This window comes from Scomber japonicus, chromosome 21 (genome assembly GCF_027409825.1).
Source record: "Scomber japonicus isolate fScoJap1 chromosome 21, fScoJap1.pri, whole genome shotgun sequence".
NCBI lineage: Eukaryota > Metazoa > Chordata > Actinopteri > Scombriformes > Scombridae > Scomber > Scomber japonicus.
The window spans coordinates 17,285,748-17,305,358 of NC_070598.1; the positions used below are offsets into that span (position 1 = coordinate 17,285,748).

The window sequence follows — 19,611 nt, forward strand, 5'->3', positions numbered from 1 at the left end:
GTACAGCACCTTGTGTACACAGCTTCAGTGTACAATCATAAATACACCAGGGGGTTGTAATTAAAAAGTAAATAATGATATAAATAACTTGCAGTACTTAGAGTGGTCATTTTTCCCATAGTATGGTAAAGAGAGAGAAGATATGATAAGCAATAAATCGTGTTAATTTACTCCACAGTGGCTCTTTAAGTATCATTCACTGATGCAATGTAACGACGGGCTCCAATACATCGTTATTATTGGTTAGCTCTACCGTTTGTCAAATTCCGGTGGGCGGGACTAAAGACTTTTATCCAATCAGATCAGACACACGCTTTACTGCCCGTCTCAGTCAGAAAGATGGCGTTGAGGGAGCTATCGTCGTTGGAGAAATATTTAGGACTGAAAAAGCCGAACAAGTACAGTACACAGGGGGATAAAAAGGTGACAGGACCGTAATGTAATGGTGTTCACTGCCGGCTTCAAACCGCTATTTGATACAAATGGAAGCTAGTGAAATATTGCAAATTAGCTCATAGTAGCTAGCTAAGCTAAGTCATGTGTTTTGATACTAAAACGCCGGGAAGTTTTCTTGGCTTATACCTTATGTTATAATTTGATAGTCTTCTGGTCTTAAGTGGTTTTATTAATCCGTTATGCACCCACGCTTGTCGCCATTTTTCTTATTTCCACATGTCAGCACAATAGAAATAGCTCCATGCTTTGCGCATGCCCGTCCACAGAGGTAGAGGGAGGGGGAGTGAGCTGTCACTGTCTAAATTATTGGACCGTAGGATGGCTTTACACCTTCAAGGAGAAGGGAGAGGGGTCAAGACGATACTGAAGTTGGCCTTCGATTCGGGGTTAAGGGGAAAGTTCATATTGCGGCTAGAAATTCACAGCATGTTTCCACGCCTCTTTCATTGATTGTAGCCATGTAGATCTCCCCTTTTTCACTTTAAAAGTAAGGTAGTAAAGTTATTTTTACCTTTTGAAATAAAATAACAAAATATATTTATAGATTATTTTCTCTTCCCACTCCTGTATTTTTTTTTTTTAAATACTAAATGGTTGTTTTTCTCTCACTTCCCCTTTTTTCATTATCACAAATAGAGTAAGGACTTAATACATCTCAAATTGTGTTTTAATGAGTTTCTGGAGTCTCCTTGTTAATCTAGTTCAGATTTGACAAGTCTAAATTTAGTGGGGGGGGGTTTATCTGGACTTGAGCTCTTTCGGTCTGGATGGGAAAAGTACAGTGAAATAGCCTTTTATTCATATTGTATAAGCAAAATAAAGGTTTCACAAATCTGAATGTGGGTTTAAACAACATTAAGGCTTTGGCTAATATGTTTAACTCTTTCATACATTTTTTTGCCTTGTCACTGTGTGTCACTCCCCTCAGGTACCTGTGCTACAGAATAATAATGGTCCTCCACTGGTTGGCCTGGTGACCGTAGCCTGTCATCTAGTGAAGCAGGCCCAGCGCCCAGAGCTGCTGGGTGACTCTGCAGAGAACAGAGCTGTGGTGCAGCAGTGGCTGGAGTATAGAGTCAGCAAGCTGGATGTCTGCGCCAGGGAGGATGTCAAAACCATCCTTAAGGTAGAGAATGAGAAGCAACGAATCTGCTCATGTTCATCCTGTTTTGCTGTAAATGTTAATCTGATCGTCTCTCACTGCCAGATTTGAATGCAGCTGTGGTTCTATGTACGTTTCACTTTCAACTTGTTCCTCTTTTTGGTATTTAACCTAAAGTTTGAAGAACAATGGAAAGAAAATAAGTTTTGGATTTTAAAAAATAAATGGCCTTCATAGTATTTGTTTTGTTTTTTAAGCAGAATATATTCATCAGAATTCAACTATTCATTTAATATTTGTAATGACTAGGGCTGGATATTGTTAAGAACCTCACGATTCAATTTGATTCAATATTGGTTTAAATGCTTCAATATCGATTCAGTAATAAGTAGAATTACACAAATAATTCATTTGAGTACCTGTTGATAATTTTAAAATAATTATGTATTTTCATTCCCATATGAACAGCCATGGTATAACTCATAGCATTGTTGACCAATAACGCATCTGAAAATAAAGCATTAGCACGATAATACTGAAAATGGACTACAAAAGTTTAAAAAAAATATGACAGTATTGTATTAACATTGAAGTAAAGTGCAATCTGTTTTAAGGTGCTGGTTTAACACTGCTGCTACCTGCTTCGGTTGCCATATTGTTGCTGTGTGGTTGAGTGTGGCCTCCGTCCGTACACCGCAAATCACACAAAGGTGTTGCTCACAGCACACTCACTGGCCAGAGGCTTGAATCGATTCAGAGGATTTAATGAATCAATATTGAATTGGGAAAAAATATATTGCAATGCATTGATGAGTTGATATTTTTACCCACCCCTAGTAATGACAATTTTTATGCAGTATTTATGCAGAACCATGAAATCATTCCCTACCTTTGAGAGGCGCCACAACGTTTCTGTTTCTCTCACATTCCCTTTCTCTGTCCACAATATAGGCCACACTCTGTCTGTGTGTGTGTTTGTCCGTCTTGTTAAGGCACAAGCGACAGGAATACAGACTGATGTATGGCCCTTCAGTGACATGGCCCCACAGACAGAGAAAAATGCTTTAATGTGCCTGACGCCAGTCAGCGTGAAATGGATCGCCAGCCACTGGTCTGCTGGACGCGAGGCGCCTCTTGGCACTGTCCTGTCAGCATGAAGTGTCTGTGTGTTTATATGTGTGTGTGTGTGTGTGTGTGTGTGTGTGTATCTGTATGCGCACTTCTCAGCGTGACACACTGTTGTGGCATGGCCAAAGAGTCATGCTGTGCAGCAGCCAGGCCTCTTAAATATTTTAATGGTGCCACTTACAGAAGGAAGTCGCCCTGAGCAGCTCAGCTCTGGTGCCCGGTGGCCCCCTGTCCTGTCCTGCTGCTTTAGCAGCGTCCTTAACACTCGTCTTTCAAGCACACCAGTCATCTCCCATTAAATTATCCAGAGATAAAAACTGTCAACTGCAGGAGTTGTTCAACTTTTTCACCCCAGGACGCAAATAGGAAATTCATAGATTTTCAAGCTGAGACCTTTTTCTGAAGCAAGTATCATGTCACTCATGTAATGTGATGATAAACACCCCAAAACATTTTGGTCTGGAACTCACATTTAGCCGAATATTAGGGAAGGTCTGTCGCTCCACCTTAAACCAATTAGGCCAGTACTGAGTGACTTCCTGCTGCCTCAGAAGTTACTATCAGTGGTTTAATGAAGCACATGCACAAGCATACAGCTAATTACATCTGAGTCACTTCCTACTTTGTCTTCAGTCAACAAAGAGCACTGACATCCTGAACTTCATGCACTCAATCAAAAACATCTGATGATATTAAGTCATGTAATCACTGAGAATTCTGAGCTTGACATCAACAGTCATGGTTGCCTGAATAGAAAATAGTGTTGAGACGTTGAATTAAAGAAAGTTGTATTTGGATCAAATAAGTAAAAAATAAATAAATAAGACAGAAAATGCTCTTTGTACTGTGAGGACAACAGTAGTAGACACACAATACTAGCTACAGAAATGTAGGAAAAGAAATAGGCACAAAAATATGCAAAGCACTGTAATTATTTTTAAAAGAATCACATGCAGTATTTTCAGTTATTTATTGGCTCAATTTCTGTCTAATGTAGAAAGGAACAGCTGTAGTTTTCTAGCCTGTATGTGACCTATCCAAAAGGGAATAGAAACTGCTTTTTTGAAAGTGTTTGCTCTTAACACTGTCATAGTACAAAGGCACTTTGTCTAAATTCTGCTACAGACTTTGCCACTGTTATTTTTATTGCAATGTGCTAATAATGTGAGTGCATAGTCAGGGTGGGGGCAGGTAGAGAAGAACCTAGGATTGGAGCTCCATGTGCTGGATAGGGGTAGCAGGAGCGCTGCCTCTCCTCTGATGCTCGACTGGGCTTCAGCTCCATGGCTGTAGGCTAAGAAAAGCAGGGATCTGATTGTGGAAGGGGAGGAAGTCTGCAGTCTTCATGCCTTGTTTGGCATCACCCACTCTTGCCGCACAATAACTCCATTTGCCCCCAAGATGCTCCGTGTGCGCAGCGTGTTCCCTTCGCACAATGTACAAGTGCTAAAGATGGTCTCTTCCCCTGGGACCAGCACTTCCATGCACGACTTTGCACACACAGACATGGACTGAGAAATACACATCATGCTGCCCAAGTTTAGGACAGCTTCATTAGATTTGCAAGCGAGAGTTGCAGTCATTTGGTAGCAGAGTAAACAAATAGCCTGTTTTGTACGGCATCTGTGCTAAGTCGCCAGTCATGGGTAGAGATGCCATACCCCCTCAGGTTACATATTATTCCTATCCACATAGCACAGCACAAAGACACACACGCTAGTCAGCTTCCAGACTCATGTACCTCACGCACCCACAGATATATAGGTTAACGAACCTGCTGTCATGCCACACTTTAGGCCTCTAGTCTCCTTTTAGACAGTGGAAATATTATAAACACTTCATTTTTACACACATGTATAATTCTTCTTTGACAGGGCTGAATATTCACTTTACTTCTATAAAAGGAAACTTCATTAGTGATTCTCATACATGCTATTTTCTTCCCTAATGTATAATGTATTCATCTGTCATGTGAAGACAAGTGTGTTTACACAGAAATGCTTTGCACAATGCATAAATTATCATAAGTAGTGACCTCATTAGCATTAGTGCTTATAATGTTGGAATTTTCTCTTACAGGACCTCAACCTCTACCTGCAAGACAAGGTGTACCTGGCTGGCAACCGCTTCACCTTAGCTGATGCGCTTGTGTACAATGGAATTCATCCAATCATAGTAAGTTACCTTTTTTGTCATTTACAGATAATATAACTAAAACTGTGACGTGTTACTGATGAATCTACAGAGTTTTAAATGACACAACACAGTGAAAAGAAATGTCAGTATATGTAATGATGTGGATTTGAGTTATTTGTTGGTTTTAAGGTAAAACATTGGGATAGGTGAGGCTATGGTTTCGGTCATGGTACCGGTCATTTATGTACTTCTCTAACACAATTTTATCCCAATTAAGTACTCTTCTATCTTTTATCTAAAAACATTTTGCAACTGACAATGACTGCAAGTAAGCCTTGCCTGACCTAATATATAGTTTTCAGAAGTTTCCCAGGATTGCATATTCAAGGTAAATTGTACTGATTTCCTATGTCTCAACACCATTTACTCAGTTCTCCTCCACCCATCTTTCCACTCATCTCTTCATCCATTCCTTTCCCTCCATATCAGCGCTCACTTCAGTCAAACCACAACTTTAATAAGCAATTCGTCACAGTGCATAAGACACTATGAGACCAGTCATATGGCCAAAGGGTACTGAGAACAAGTTGGCAATAAACACACGGGTTATAAACACATTCTCACTTCACTTCAGAGAAATAGTGATGTGGCACAAAGTGATGTCTTTAGCCTCAGACCAGGACAAGTAAGTTTGTTACGCCTCCCGTGATTAAAAAAAAAAAAAGAAGAAGAAAGATAAGAGTGAGTTCAGAGATGAGAAAGACGGAATGAGATGGAGGGGAGGGGAGGGGAGGGGAGGGGGTGGTTTGGGAATCACATGTTGAGAGATGTCAGTGGTTGTGGCGGAGATGGAAGGTCGCCCCCGCCACCAGGCAGAGGAGCGTCACTTTGGTTTGCAATCAGTGTGGTTTTTAACCTCGGGGACAAGGGGTCAGATAACCCAACCCTTAACCACAGCCTGTCCTGATGTTCAATTCATGGAAGACAACATTACACAAACATTAAACCTGACTGACGCTCCAATGGTTTTAGGCTGGATTGTTGCCTGCGTGGGGGATTTCCACTTTCCAATTAATTAGATGATGAAACAACAAGCGTCTGATAGATTTCTCCTCCAAGCACATTTGGCTAGAATCCATTTGTTGTCATAGTTGTGAGAAAATGTATCTGTTTAACACAAACTTGTTTAATACAAAATGTCCATTCCAAGACCGCTTCAATAAGTTTTAGTCAATAGTCTATTTCTGATCTTCCCATTATGCACCATGTCAGCCCACACAGGGTCATTGGTGTCATCAGCTCAGGTTATAATTGATTAATTTATTGGTTGCGATATCAGTTTAGTTATTTGCTTGAGAGATCCATTAAACTCAGCATTGTTTATAGGACTGCAATTAATAGTTTTATTCATCTTTAGATTCATTTCTCAATTCATTGATTTTGGTTCATAAAATGTTCTAAAAATAGTGAAAATTGTTGATCATTGTTTCCTGAGATGATGTTTTTAAAAATGTGTTGCTCTGTCCAGAAGTTGTGTTGAGAAGTTGGAATCAGAATTTGGAAATTATTCCTTTTTAAAATTAAAAACTATTATTGGATTATCAGAACAGTTGCAGCTCTATATTGTTTACTTGAGTTATTATCAGTTTGACTGGTTCTCTGGTTGTTTAATTTTAAGGGGTTTTAGAGGCATGAAGAAGTCAAAGTATTCAGTATTTAACAAAAACAGAAATCAAAATGTAAACACAATTAACATTTGTGTAACAGCAACAGTATACTGGTTTATGAGATTTACATCAAAATGCTAAAAACAAGATACCGTCAGTTTTTCACATAGCTATGTGCTCTATAAAATATAAATTGGATTTAGCAGTGTCAACATTCAGTATATAATAATTTCCCTCTCTTTTTCTCTCACCTAGGTGGACTTGGCCGTCCAGGAAAAGGAGCAGTACGTGAATGTGACGCGATGGTTCGACCACATCCAGCACTATCCCGGCATCCGACACCACCTCTCTCCAATAGTTGTGCTCAGGAACAGAATCTACACCAGCAGACACCACTGAGACCCGACCCCACCCCACCTGACCCAGCCTGACTCAAATGATATCACATCACCATCTTTACCATTTGAGGATGTTTCCCTTCAAGAGCTCCTGTTTTATTCCTGTTATGGATCGTAATTCCTGCCTTTATGTTCTGTCCCAGTTAACTGCCTCAACATTATTTTGGTTATTTGAGTTTTTTAGCTCAACCTTTTTTTTTCTCATTGGATTTGTTTCCTTTTTTTGTCAGAAATATCAGTGTTTTAAATAATATTGCTCACTACCATTCACTATTGACAAGGGCTGGGAACAGGAGGAAGAAGGAATCATCATCTGTCATCGTAACCCCTCAATTAAACTAACACTATTTATAAGAAGTTTGGTGTCGTAACCTTTCTAAAAATACCAGGGAGCAATTCTGAGTGACAGTTATATTCATGTTGTATGTTTTTTTTTTTTGTGTTGGTAATTTTTGAAGGGAGTTTTTGGAAGTCTACATATGTGTAGTTGTTTTCTGAGCGAAGGCTGTACAGGTTGTAGTGAAGCGAAAAACAAGTGCTGCTAGCTCAATAGTTTTTTTTAAAAAGGGTGTTTTTATTTATAAATGGTCCATAAATGGTAATTCTTTGTTTAATTTGAGCCTTGAACACAGGATGATTTAGTATTACAGGATTTAAGAGGCCTCACTGGGATGTTACTTAGCTGACAGTGCAGTGCATTATGTCCTTAGGAGAAGCAGCATCCTTCATGCCGTATCAATGCATATCCTCACTATAGTTTTAAAAAATAAATGTGGTTACTAATTCAGCATCATGACCCTATAATGACCACAGTCACTGCTGAGTCCACATTGTTCTGCCACTACTGCCATCTCCCTGCCCCGATGCATAAAGCCTTTCATCCCTATCATATTGTTTTTTGTTTTTTTTTTCTTTCATAGGATTTTTATCTTTTTTTCACATACAACTCTCTGACATTTCATTGGACAGTTTAGTTTTCTGTGTGTGCGCCATCCTGATTATATCCCCGCTCTCTGTCCCACTTCCTCACCACCAGTCGTGTGGGCAGCAGTGAGCAGTTGAGCGTCAGCCCCAGAGTCAGAGATCAGAGTGAGGCTCCAATCAGTCCCACTACCACCACTGTTGATGCTGCAGGCCACAGAGAGGGCAGCGGGCTCACCAGCTGCCACACAGATCCAGCCAGCCAAGGCCAGAACCCAGGCCCCTGGGCGACAGTCAGCCACTGTGTGTCATTTCAACCCTCACACTCCCACGGGGGCTACTGGAGAGAGAAGGACGGAGGAAGGCAGTGAGCGAGCGAGGGAGGGAGGGAGGCTCACAGAGAAAGAAAAGAGCACCCAGAGGCCGAGGGATCTTTTTGTGACATGTGAACAATGATCCGTGACTCCGAATGCCTTACTGCTGCTGGCTGGATGTTTTGCTATTAGCACCATCATCGGGCCACGTCATGGCTGTGGTGGCAGAATCTTTATGAACATAACAATACAAATACAAGAAAAGGGAAAGATGAAGAAATATTAGGGAAGACTAGAGGAATAAATATAACTTATTGATCATAGGCGGTACAGTTTTCTGATTTTCATTGCTTTGCTTTTGCAGTCAAACACGTTTACAGACTGTAGACTGTAACAACTTCATGTAATACTGGATGTTTTAGTCTTTGCGTCAGTGTTTGCTGGCAGTTCTTCACTGTCTTGTTTAAGTTCTCCCATTTCAGTTACGTTATCAATGTCCTCAGCAAGGACAAGGCAGGGAAATCACAGGTGGAAGTAATAACATTAAATGAGGGTTGCATTGCATTAAGGTGAGCCAGTTCCAGCACTCTGGTGTTGTGCTTGCTCGGTCATCGACGTTACCGGGACCCTTAATGGAACGAAGCCATCATTAATGTTATTATTTACACCTGTGCTTTTCCTGCTTTGACAAGTTAAAATGTCTGCAGTGAAAAGAGTCTTTCATCTGCCTCTCTTTCATGTCTCTCGCTTAAAGCTGCAGTGGTTTTATATGATGTCACCATGATGCTCATCCTGTGCCAATAAATCAAAGGGATACGCAGCTCATGACCCCTGACTTCTTTGCAAATTATTCAGTGTGTACTTTTCATAATCTCTCAAGAATTTGTTTTTTTGCGCACCAAGCCAGCAAGAAAACAGAGCTATTGTTTGATAAAGCGACGCTTAAGACAGCTCACTGTGTGTTTGTGGAAAGTGTTGTGTGAAAGAAAAAAACAGCTCGGAGTCATTTGAGCGAGCCTTGTGACTTGACGGGGCAGTTTATGGTGTGGGCTGCCATTAAAAGAAGCCCTTGTGCTCTCTCCCCTTATGTTAACATTCAGTTGGAATGTGGTTTCAGATGTGAAACCATTAGACAGATGCATTTATTTTTGAGGTGTAAATAATCAAGCTTTGCCCACAAAAGATGCAGCTGGAAAAATTGTTCTAAATTCAATTTTTGCCATGTTGCCACGGTTACTATGAATGGAAGGTCATTGTACCTTGAATGGATACAAATGAGCACTTTATTTATTACAAAATACTTGACTCTAACGTAAACATTCACTTCTATCTAATGCAGGGATGTCAAACATGCGGCCCGTGGGCCAGATCCGGCCCGCTGAGGGGTCCAATGCGGCCCACTTTCCTTATTCCTCCCTTCCTTCCATCTTCCCTTCCTTCCTTCCTGTCTTCTTTTTCTTCCTTCCTTGTTTCCTTCCATCTGTCCTTCCTTCTTTCCTTCCATCTGTCCTTCCTTCTTTCCTTCCATCTGTCCTTCCTTCTTTCCTTCCATCTGTCCTTCCATCTTTCCTTCCATCTGTCCTTCCTTCCTTCCTTGCTTTCGGTCTTCTTTTTCTTCCTTCCTTCCTTCCTTCCTTCTTTCATTCCCGTCTTCTCTTCCTTCTCCTTCTTTTCCTCCCTTTCTTCCTTCCTTCCTTCCTTCCTTCCTTCCATCTTTTTAATGATCCGGCCCACGTGAGATTAAATTGGGAAGTATGTGGCCCTTGAATGAAAATGAGTTTGACACCTGTGATCTAATGAATAGTTAAAGCAAGTCAAATTACAAAGTTCAGCCCATCAAGATGTTACAGAAACTTCTAAATGGGTTTAAATGGTGAAAGTAAAACATTTAGGTAGTATTTTCATCATTAATCTATATTTTTTTGAAGCATTCAGATGGCAACAGAAAAATCTATAGAAACTTTGCTCAATAAAATTTGGTCGTCAAAGTAAAAGTTAAAAGGATTTAAGATCAAAAATGACTCCAGCTCTAAAATATACAATGACAGTGTCAGTCATTTCTCTCTCTGCTCTTGTGTGGCTCATAATGTCTCAAAATGCTAGTGTGGTCTCACAGTCAGGTTCCTCTCTGATCAAACCTGAGTGCAGTCAAAGCTAGATGCAGTGATGAGGCCGCAGCAGGTAACCCACGACAGAGGTGCCAATTAGAGGCGACCTTCCTATTGACTTCTGAGAGCGAGAGGCAGCACTCCACATGGGAGGCCCTCTGCCGTGCTCCTGGATTCAAACTCTTTAAGATCCACCTACTTCACTAACTGTGCTCCTCTCCCTTCCCGCAGCTGAATAAAGGCACAATTTAGCCCGCTGCCTGGTGAGGGCGAGGTCAAGGGTCAATAAGATAAGGTTATCATCAGGATTTGCTGATGACTTCATCTCTCAACACAAAGGAGCTGTTGCTTCTCTCTTTCTGTCACTTTGACACTTTGGTTGCTGTTTGATCTCATCTTTAAAATAGCAGTCAGTATTGCAATTTCAACTGAAAAAGTTTATATTTCTATTAAATCTGCAGAACTGGGGGGTCTTGGCGCTCTAAAGCCCATTTCAGTGCAGAGTCAAATAAGACAAAGGATGAGAAATCTAAATATCTAATCACACTAAAATGAATACTACAGAAAATGCACCTACAGTACTATCATGACAGAAGCAGTGAAATCTTATCATACCAAAGTATAATAAGTTATGAACCTTTCCTGTAATCCTCTACTGCAAACTTTAAAATAGAGTCGAAAAAATGTCATCCAGGTTGTTTTTTAAACTGTTGAGCCAATCTAGCTGCTTTTTAAAGTAACACTAGACAACAGAAAGTGTCAATGTAAAACTGAGTTAATTTCCTAATATTTGGAGGTGAGATGGACTCATGGAGATGACAAGATGATGTGTTTGACCTAAGTAACACTAAAAAAGTATGAAAGCAGCACAGCCACACATGCATCGCTAGTAGATGTCACTGTTTCCACTTTTTGATAAGTGAAAACAGCCAAGCGTTTAGGTTGTGTACACATCACCTCCTCATCTTCTCCCAACATTTTTGTCACCTTGAGTTTTCTAATCATATTAGATGGACAACCCCCGCACCCACCCGCCCAACAACAAACAACCACGCAGCCGCCACCACCCTTCATTAATTCTTGTTATCAACATCAGGGAGAGGGAAACACATCGGCTTCGACATCTGTTAAGAGCAGGGCGTCCCTGGCTGACTGATTCAGTGGAACAATCAACACCGCGTGGTGGTGAGGGGAGTGTTAGCATGTCATAAGCTCTTTTGACAGGACTTATCGACCGTGCTTCATTGTGGCCTTACACACTGTGACAGTTGTACCATGCGCCTATAAAGATGGCATCTGATTGTCTATTGCAATTACATGAGCGTATGAGCGAAGATGCAGCTATGAACGACACAAGGAAGGAGGGGGGGCATGTGTTTTTCACAACATGTTCCTCCAGTAAAGTTATTCCTGTAGACAAGAAGGAGAGAGATGTGACTTTGCTCTGATGGAGCAAGGATGTTTGTGCTCAGCTATTAAAAACACATCAGAGAGCTCCACTGTTGTAATGATGATGCTCCTTTATTACAATGATCATATACAACAGTGTATTTTAAACAACATTGTCCATCATCCTGCTGCTGTAAATACTTATTAGAGCACCAAATCCAAATCATTTAGTAACATTTGCTAAAAACTACAGTAAATGATTCAGCTTATTTGAAAACTGAAAGTATACAGCCTATTTGTGGCTGAGATTTACATCCTCAGGAGGAACAAGTGGGCATGTGGCTGAGTGCCACACACGGAACAAAGAACAGCACTGTTAGCTTTGGTACTTTTAGAACATTTGTTGACAATGAAGTTATTTTTAAAAAGCTAGTCTCTTACTTTAACTGTGTAATCTCCCGAATGCCAAAACGCCCTGGTTATAATACTTCAGGAGTACTTACTGTAGTATTTACTTCAACATTCGCCATGTATTGGGATGACATGACAAGTAATCAGATTTAAATTATTATTATCATTATTCAAATTATTATCAGTATTTTGAGCTTATCTGCATAGGTCTGGCCATTGTTTCTATCAGGTATGATAATATTAAAAGTTCATTGCTCAAATCTACAGTGACATTGCTGAAAAAGAAGTCAGACGGGGTAAGAAAGAGATGTAATTATACAAGTTACAACTAAATCCTGCAGCATAGCCAGATTAATCAAACATTCATCACAGTTTATATACCAACCTTCTGGTTCAACTTGAGCTGTGCATGCACACACTTTTTTGTGCAATAAGGGCTTACTACAGTTTTGTTTTTTTGTCTGAACACATCAGACTTCAGACAGTTAAGATGATGTGTCCAATTTTTATGGCTGTAGCTCTGAAAATAAAATTGCAAGCTGTAAGAAATCATCCTTTAACATTTTGTTTAGCTGGCTAGTGATGCAGATGTGATGTTGTTGTGGATGTATATATATTCTGACTTTATCTTTCATCACCATCTGTGAAATAATACAGACAGCAATAGAATCAGGCATCAGTTTGATCGTTTACCTCAGACAATGGCTCAAGGGGTTTTATATCACTATTGTGAATTGGCATGTGCCAGTTTACCATATGAATGTATTTATGCCAACAGAACTTTTATTCCCTCTCTATCTCTGTCTGTATTTCTCCCAAGACACAGCCTCACCTCTGATTGCATAAGGATCCCAGGTGTGCAGCGAGACCAGAGTTTTACGAGATGCAACCACTCAGCTCATCAATCAGAGAGATGGGTGGCTGATTCGGCACGTAGGTGCTAAAGTACATATGTGTGACCTGGGGCAAGGAGATTGCACAAGATTGCACCTCAAGTCTCTCTCTCTCTCTCACACACACACAGATGACTGTTCTTGAATTAGCCGCCTCAATCGCTCCTCACCCCTTCTGCTGATCTACCTCAGCTGCAGCTTCTTCACATTTTTCTGTGTGCGTGTGTGTGTGTGTGTGTGTGTGTGTGTGTGTGTGTCTGTGTATGTGTGTGGTCATGCACCCATTCATGGGGTTATGGTTTTGGCCTGGGGGTAAGAGGTGAATTAAGGGTGAAGGAGGCAAAATAGCAAAGGAGAGGGTCGACCCACTCAGCTGAATTAGTTCAGAAAACGGGCCTGTAGCAGTAGTTGAAAAAATATGAGAAATGCTTTTTCTGAGTCCCACAAATACATAGAATTTGAACAATTTGAAACATTTTAACTATAAATCGATTCTATGTTATAGTCCACTTGGCCTCAGTCGATTCAAGGACTCCTCATTTGCCATGCCGTCACATTGTGTGACCCTGTCATGATCCTCATATCCCTTTATTCAAATGTTCCACAAATTAGCCATACATTTATCCCCCCCTCCTGCTCCACGCAACCCACAGGTCATGCCACTTAACTTCAGCCTGCCCCCCTGCTGTAATAGGTTCTGATAGGAAGCCTCCAGGGAAGTTGACTTCTCACTGAGAAGTGATACTAAAAGTAATTGCAGCTGAAACCCTGCGACAGGGGGGTGTACTTTGAAAAAAAAATGGGGGGAAAAAAGAGAGTGCTGCACAGGGAGGATGGCATTTGAAATGAGCATGGAGGATATTTCGGGGCGGGGGGAGGAGGGGAGGAGGGGAGGAGAGAGAGTGAGGAGCTAACAGACAGACTCCTGGGTGGGCAGAGAGCAGAGCACACTGCCCTCAGCCATTCTCTGTAATTTGACCTCCATGGGAAAAAAAACAGCAACATTCTCCTAATTTGCATATTTCCCCAACTCATCTGCATACGTCACCCAGACAGTGAATTTTTATTCCCCATCTTTTATTATTATAATAGTTTGGCTTTAATTTGAGATGACTAATTTATTTAAACCTGCAGTTAAATGCTCTACTGCCAGAGTACTTTCTCTCGGTCTCATTTCCCTAATGATTAAAAAAACAGGGGGCTGATGACAGTTTAATAGAACATAAACAAGGTTTCATGTCATTAACTTTGAATATGAGTTGTTACCTTAATGACCCCCCTCATTGTATTATTCTTGTGTGAAAACCAGCTACAGTTATTTTTAATGAGGACATGGCAGCAGTGCCTGGTGGTTACGGTTGGCAGAGAGGGATGCCGTAGAAATGACCTGGCACAATACCTTCAAAACAAAAGATTGAAAAGAAAAGATTTGACTCCATAGAGGAGAGTCCATCTGCAGACAATTTAAGACAGTGCTTAAGTTGTAGTAATTTAAATGTAAACTCTCCCTCCAGAATCACCGGTTTCCCCTGGGCAGGGATTAATCCAAGAACACAGATCAAAAGTATTTCTCATGAACATGTTGTGACTGAGCTCCTCTGTTTCCAGTTTAAAGATGAATCTAATCACATTTATTTGCCTACTTCTTTTCAAACTTTGCACTTCCATTTTTTTCCTGAAACCGCCAAATGTGATGTGTAATACAAGAGCAGAACAACAAGCATTTTATTTTTCTTATTACTCATAAAATTCTTTAAGAAATTAAAATCTATATTTATGTGGAGAAACATGATGGTGCTCTGAGTTTCTTCAAAGCATTCCCTGCCAACAGCTTTTTAAGCAGGTTATTTCTTACCTACTACCTGCATTGGTTATGAAGGGAATCAATAATAACCATTTCAATACAGCTGCTGACAGACATAAAATCCTAAGAATTGTTTGTTTTAGAGTTTTAAAATTTAAGGTGTTAAATCAATTAATGCAATCTGGAAGAGCCACCCCCACCCCAACACACACACACACACACACGCACGCACGCACGCACGTAAGCGATTCTTCGCAAATATACTATTCGTTCATTGTTTGACAAACTCATATTAGGCTTTATGATAGAAGCTTTGTCCTCATTCATCCTCAAGTGGTCAAAAATCAGGTGTTAAACTGCAGTTACATTAATGAATCAATAAAGTTGTGTTGACATACATATAAATTAATACGGGTCCAAAACCTTCAGCTTAGGGGTAGCCCTCATCTTTAAAGCAGTCAGTGTGTGTGTGTGTGTGTGTGTGAGTGTGTGAGTGTGTGTGTTTAACAGTGACAGGCATGGATAAGTACAAGACAAACAGATCGCTGAAAGGCAAGCTAATTCTCCAATTTGCAGAGTGTGCTGTTGAGGGCCGCTTTTATTTTCACTGCCTGTGTCCCATGAAATGAATTACAGCCTCTCTGTACAGTACAATAGCCAGTGGGCCTTGTTGTCAAAGTGAAGGGCCAGGGGCCTCGATTCACACCAACAAATCCAAATGCCACTCGCATCTCAAAAGACAAGAGTCAGTGAACGGCAGGATCAATGGACTGACTGATCGTGACAGTTGGATAGAAAGAAATTACTGATTACGTTCATAAAGAGAATGTATACCCCTAAAAAAGGGTTAAGCTCCTGCTTTGAGTTAGAGACCCAGAGGGACAGTCACTGATTTGTGTGTGTTTGTGCACAGTGTGTTGTAGCGCAGTGTTAACAGCATTTGATCTTGAGGGAAAACAAAAAAACACTCCTTATTCTGGCTAAATTTAACAGCACATGACACACAGCTGATCACTGGCCTCTTTGAAAAGTGCCCACAAACGAGGGTGGCGTGAAATCGACATTTGGACAGGAGAACACAAAGTCATCTCTGTATCTCCTGATCCCCTAATCTTGGTTTACACACATACACGCATGCACACACACACACACACACACACCCAAACACATTGAACTATCTATCCATCTCAAAGATGCCTCAGCATTTCACAAACTTTGACCCATCCAAAACCACCAGTCTTTGAAGTGAAATCCTGAGGATACAAACACACGGTCACACACACACACATACACATAAACATACACACACTGCCTGCCTCTGCCTTGGGGGGGTGAAGGTGGGAGGGTGAGCCGACAATGAAAGATGCTGTTGATGAGTCAGAGGGATGGGTGAGGGGACAGAGGATGTGGGGTGCTGATAGAGTGCTGATAGGCTCCACAATAGACTCCAGTGTGTGGCATTTGGCTTCGTGTGTGTGTGTCTGTTCGCACACATGCAAACACACACACACACACACTGAATATATCTCTTTTTTTTAGCCACGTGCATACAATCAGATAAATACATTCATATATAAAGATATATATAAATATATATGTATACACTACCGCTATTATGTTTCCTCACAGACATATAAATGGACACACACACACACACACACACACTCTCAGGTCATACCCAGAGGGAGGGAAACTTTGCCTTCTTTACAGCGCTGGCAGACTCCCCTTGTGACTTTCACAGCTGTCATGTTCCACTTTACAGCTTTCATTCATCCAGTAACCTCGCGGACAGGAGCATGTGATGATGCCTCACACACAAACACGCAGAGTAAACGTACACAGATGCATAGATCTGAATAAAATAGTTAAGACACTCGCCAAGTGCTGACATGGTGTTAATGTGCTGTGTTATTTGTCCTAATGTCATTTCACACCCTGTTCTGCCTTTGCTATGCTAATGATATGGACTGTTATCACAATAGGTGTTCAGTGTTAGGGCTAATTATATGGAGACGCTTAAATAATATTATTGTTTGGAGATAAATGAGTGCTTATTAAATGTTGATTTTTAATGAAAAGGTGGGAAATATTTTCTACCTTTTGAGTTCAATGTCATGATGCACTTTAGATCCGTTTTTTATAGTTTGATCTGAACATAATTAATCTTCGACTGTAAATGAAGGCAGTACATTTATCAAAAAAATAAATGATCCTTGCAACCTTTAGAAACTTCTTCATTGTGGCATAATATTCTATGTCAAGGGTTTTATTAATTTAAAAAGAAATCCTCTCTTCAGCTGATGTGACACCACACAGTCTTCAATGCTTCAATGGTGAGTGTGACACAACAGGAAGGCAAAAATAAAAACGTCCCCTCTCTCTCTACAGCATCACTTTTGGAAGTCTATAGATCAGTAGAGTACCTTATTTTATTTTTTTATTTTTTTTTATCTTTGTAGCCAGAAGTGTCATGCACCCCGCCGGTTGGCTTTTGTGCTTTTTATAGGTGACACAGTGTGATAGACCCTGCCCGCAAACCCTCCATTATAATCGTATTGGTATCCTCTCAACTGTGTTCCTATGGGGCACTGTCACTGTCAAGACTGGCTGAAGTTTAGTCAAAGACATTAAGAGAGCACCTCCAGGGACAACTAGGAGAGGAGAGGAGAGGAGAGGAGAGGAGCGAAGAGGAGAAGCAGAGGAGAGGAGAAGCAGAAGCCAAAAGCTGCAAAACAAACTGAGCATCAACTGTGGCATTTGTGAACTTCTTGTTGCTGGTATGCATTGATAAATAAGACCGGTTAACATGAGTGCAGGTATTTCAGTAACTTGCTGTAATCCGCTCATGCTCACGTTCAAGTTCACTGCTCTAATTTTCCACCAGTTTTTTGCAGCCAAAGGTCAACTCAATATTAGCAATGTTGATTATCACAGACTGAGTAGGCATATCATTTAAGAAATGTGACATACTGGCCTGAAAATTAGACCACATTACTTTTATTAAAGCATAATGTAAAGCCTACAATTCTAGCAGTCACATACACTCTCCTGTCAGCTTCTTGGAAATGTGATCTGTATGATTTTCTCTGTCAGTTAGCATTTAATTCTTTCATTTTCTTTTTTTTTTGAGCTGAACATTCAGTCCCTGGTGTCTATCTGCAGGCAACTTCAGGAGACACATTCAACTGGTTTTTTAGTAGTCAAGAATTTATTTCCTTAATGGCAACAAGCCAAATTGCTTAGATTGAAACCCATGATGCAGCTGTCTCTATACAAGATTACAAAAGAATATGTGATGTTGTGAATAATTGACATGTAACATCTAGTTCTCAAATATAATACAACTTCCACTTTTTCTAAACAATTTCCAGAAAAAAATAGTATTATTATAATCAGGCTAATACAGTGTTTTTATAATGCCATTTTGGTTTTTCAGCACCACAATTGTTCCATACTTACACACATGCTCACAATCTACGGCTACTAAAAGAGAAAGAAATGTTACAGGAAAAGAAAAAATGTACATGCCCAATAAGTGATCAATTAATCTAATACTTCTAATTTATGCCTGTCAAACAGAACTGTGACCTTGTACTGTAGTTTAATAAGATATTCAAGATTTCACTAGAGTTTTCATTGCATTTCGCAGTCTGTATTAGTGGATGTTTTCCAACTCGAACTGAACTGCACTCATGACCCTCTGAAAGAACTTTTCCACAAGTAGATTTGATCTAACTAGCTCATTTCCAAACCACAAGTTGGACATTTTTGAGGCGCAAGCATGAACTTATACTCTGCATTATTTTCAACACATTTCTCAACCAGCAAGGCCACACACACACACTCATATACAAACATAGAAGACTGACAGTATCTCCCTGAAGGAGGAGCGCTGCCATCTCTCACCCTGGTGGTCATCAGCGCTAAACTCCTGTCAGGTTCCATCTTACACCCTAACGCCCAAATACACACATCCACTCACGCACACACTTGTGTGTCTCAGGGCAGGACAGGCTTTCCAAAGGGGTCAACATGTTGTCACACACACCAGGGAGCGGTGTTGTTGTTGGCAGTCTCTACCTCTTCACTATTGTCCATGTCACCTCACACACAGGAAACCCACTGTGGCTATTAGCGTGCCAGCATGGCAGGGACACGTTTGGCCCGCAAGGATTTCATCACGGATAAAACTAGGCAGCCACCTTTAATTTATTCATTTTTTAGAAGTGAGCAGTCCTTTCGTCTGCTTAGCTCGCAGGCAGTGCAGTGTAGTGTAGTTTTAGTTATGTAAAATAAGGTAAAAAAAAAGAATATATACTAGATTTAAGCTCATGTGATGTGGTGATCACAGCCACTACTTGGAAAGGTTTCAGCTTTGGTTTTATGTCTAAAAGTTTATTTAAACTGTTAGCTGTTCCCTCGTGTGTCTGCACTACTGACTGTTTGTATTAAATGTTTTTTGAGTTTTTTACAATAACTACATGATTTAATTTTGACTACATTACTCTTAATCCTATCAATCATCCACCTTTTTACACATTCAACAGTTGTTACAGATCTCATTTTTCAGACAGGCTTTTCATGATAATTGCCCATGATGTAAATATTCACTGAGGAAACATTTAATGTTTTGTTTAATGTCACTTCTGATCATGTGCCTGACATTCACAGCTGTCTTACAACTGGGACAAGAAGAGGTAAAAAAAAAAAAAAAAAAAAAAAAGAAGAAGGAAATGCCTTTCCACTCAAACATGGTACATCTCTCCCAGGTGACTGCTTAGCACTGGCAGTAATTGAAAACTTGCCCCTGGCACTGTGTATGTGAGTCTGTATGTGTGTGTGTGTGTGTGTGTGTGTGTGTGTGTGTGTGTGTGTGTGTGTGTG

At 40.5% G+C, this 19,611-nt stretch overlaps 1 protein-coding gene across 1 annotated transcript; it reads left to right on the forward strand.

Annotated features, from left to right (window-relative positions):
- The first annotated feature begins 339 nt into the window (after nt 1-339).
- Nucleotides 340-8,715, forward strand: eef1e1 (eukaryotic translation elongation factor 1 epsilon 1). The gene is made up of 4 exons (XM_053342677.1): nt 340-423; nt 1,385-1,582; nt 4,766-4,861; nt 6,745-8,715. The coding sequence occupies exons 1-4, from the start codon at nt 340-342 to the stop codon at nt 6,886-6,888; spliced, it is 522 nt and encodes a 173-aa protein (XP_053198652.1). The 3' UTR covers nt 6,889-8,715.
- The last annotated feature ends 10,896 nt before the right edge of the window (nt 8,716-19,611 follow it).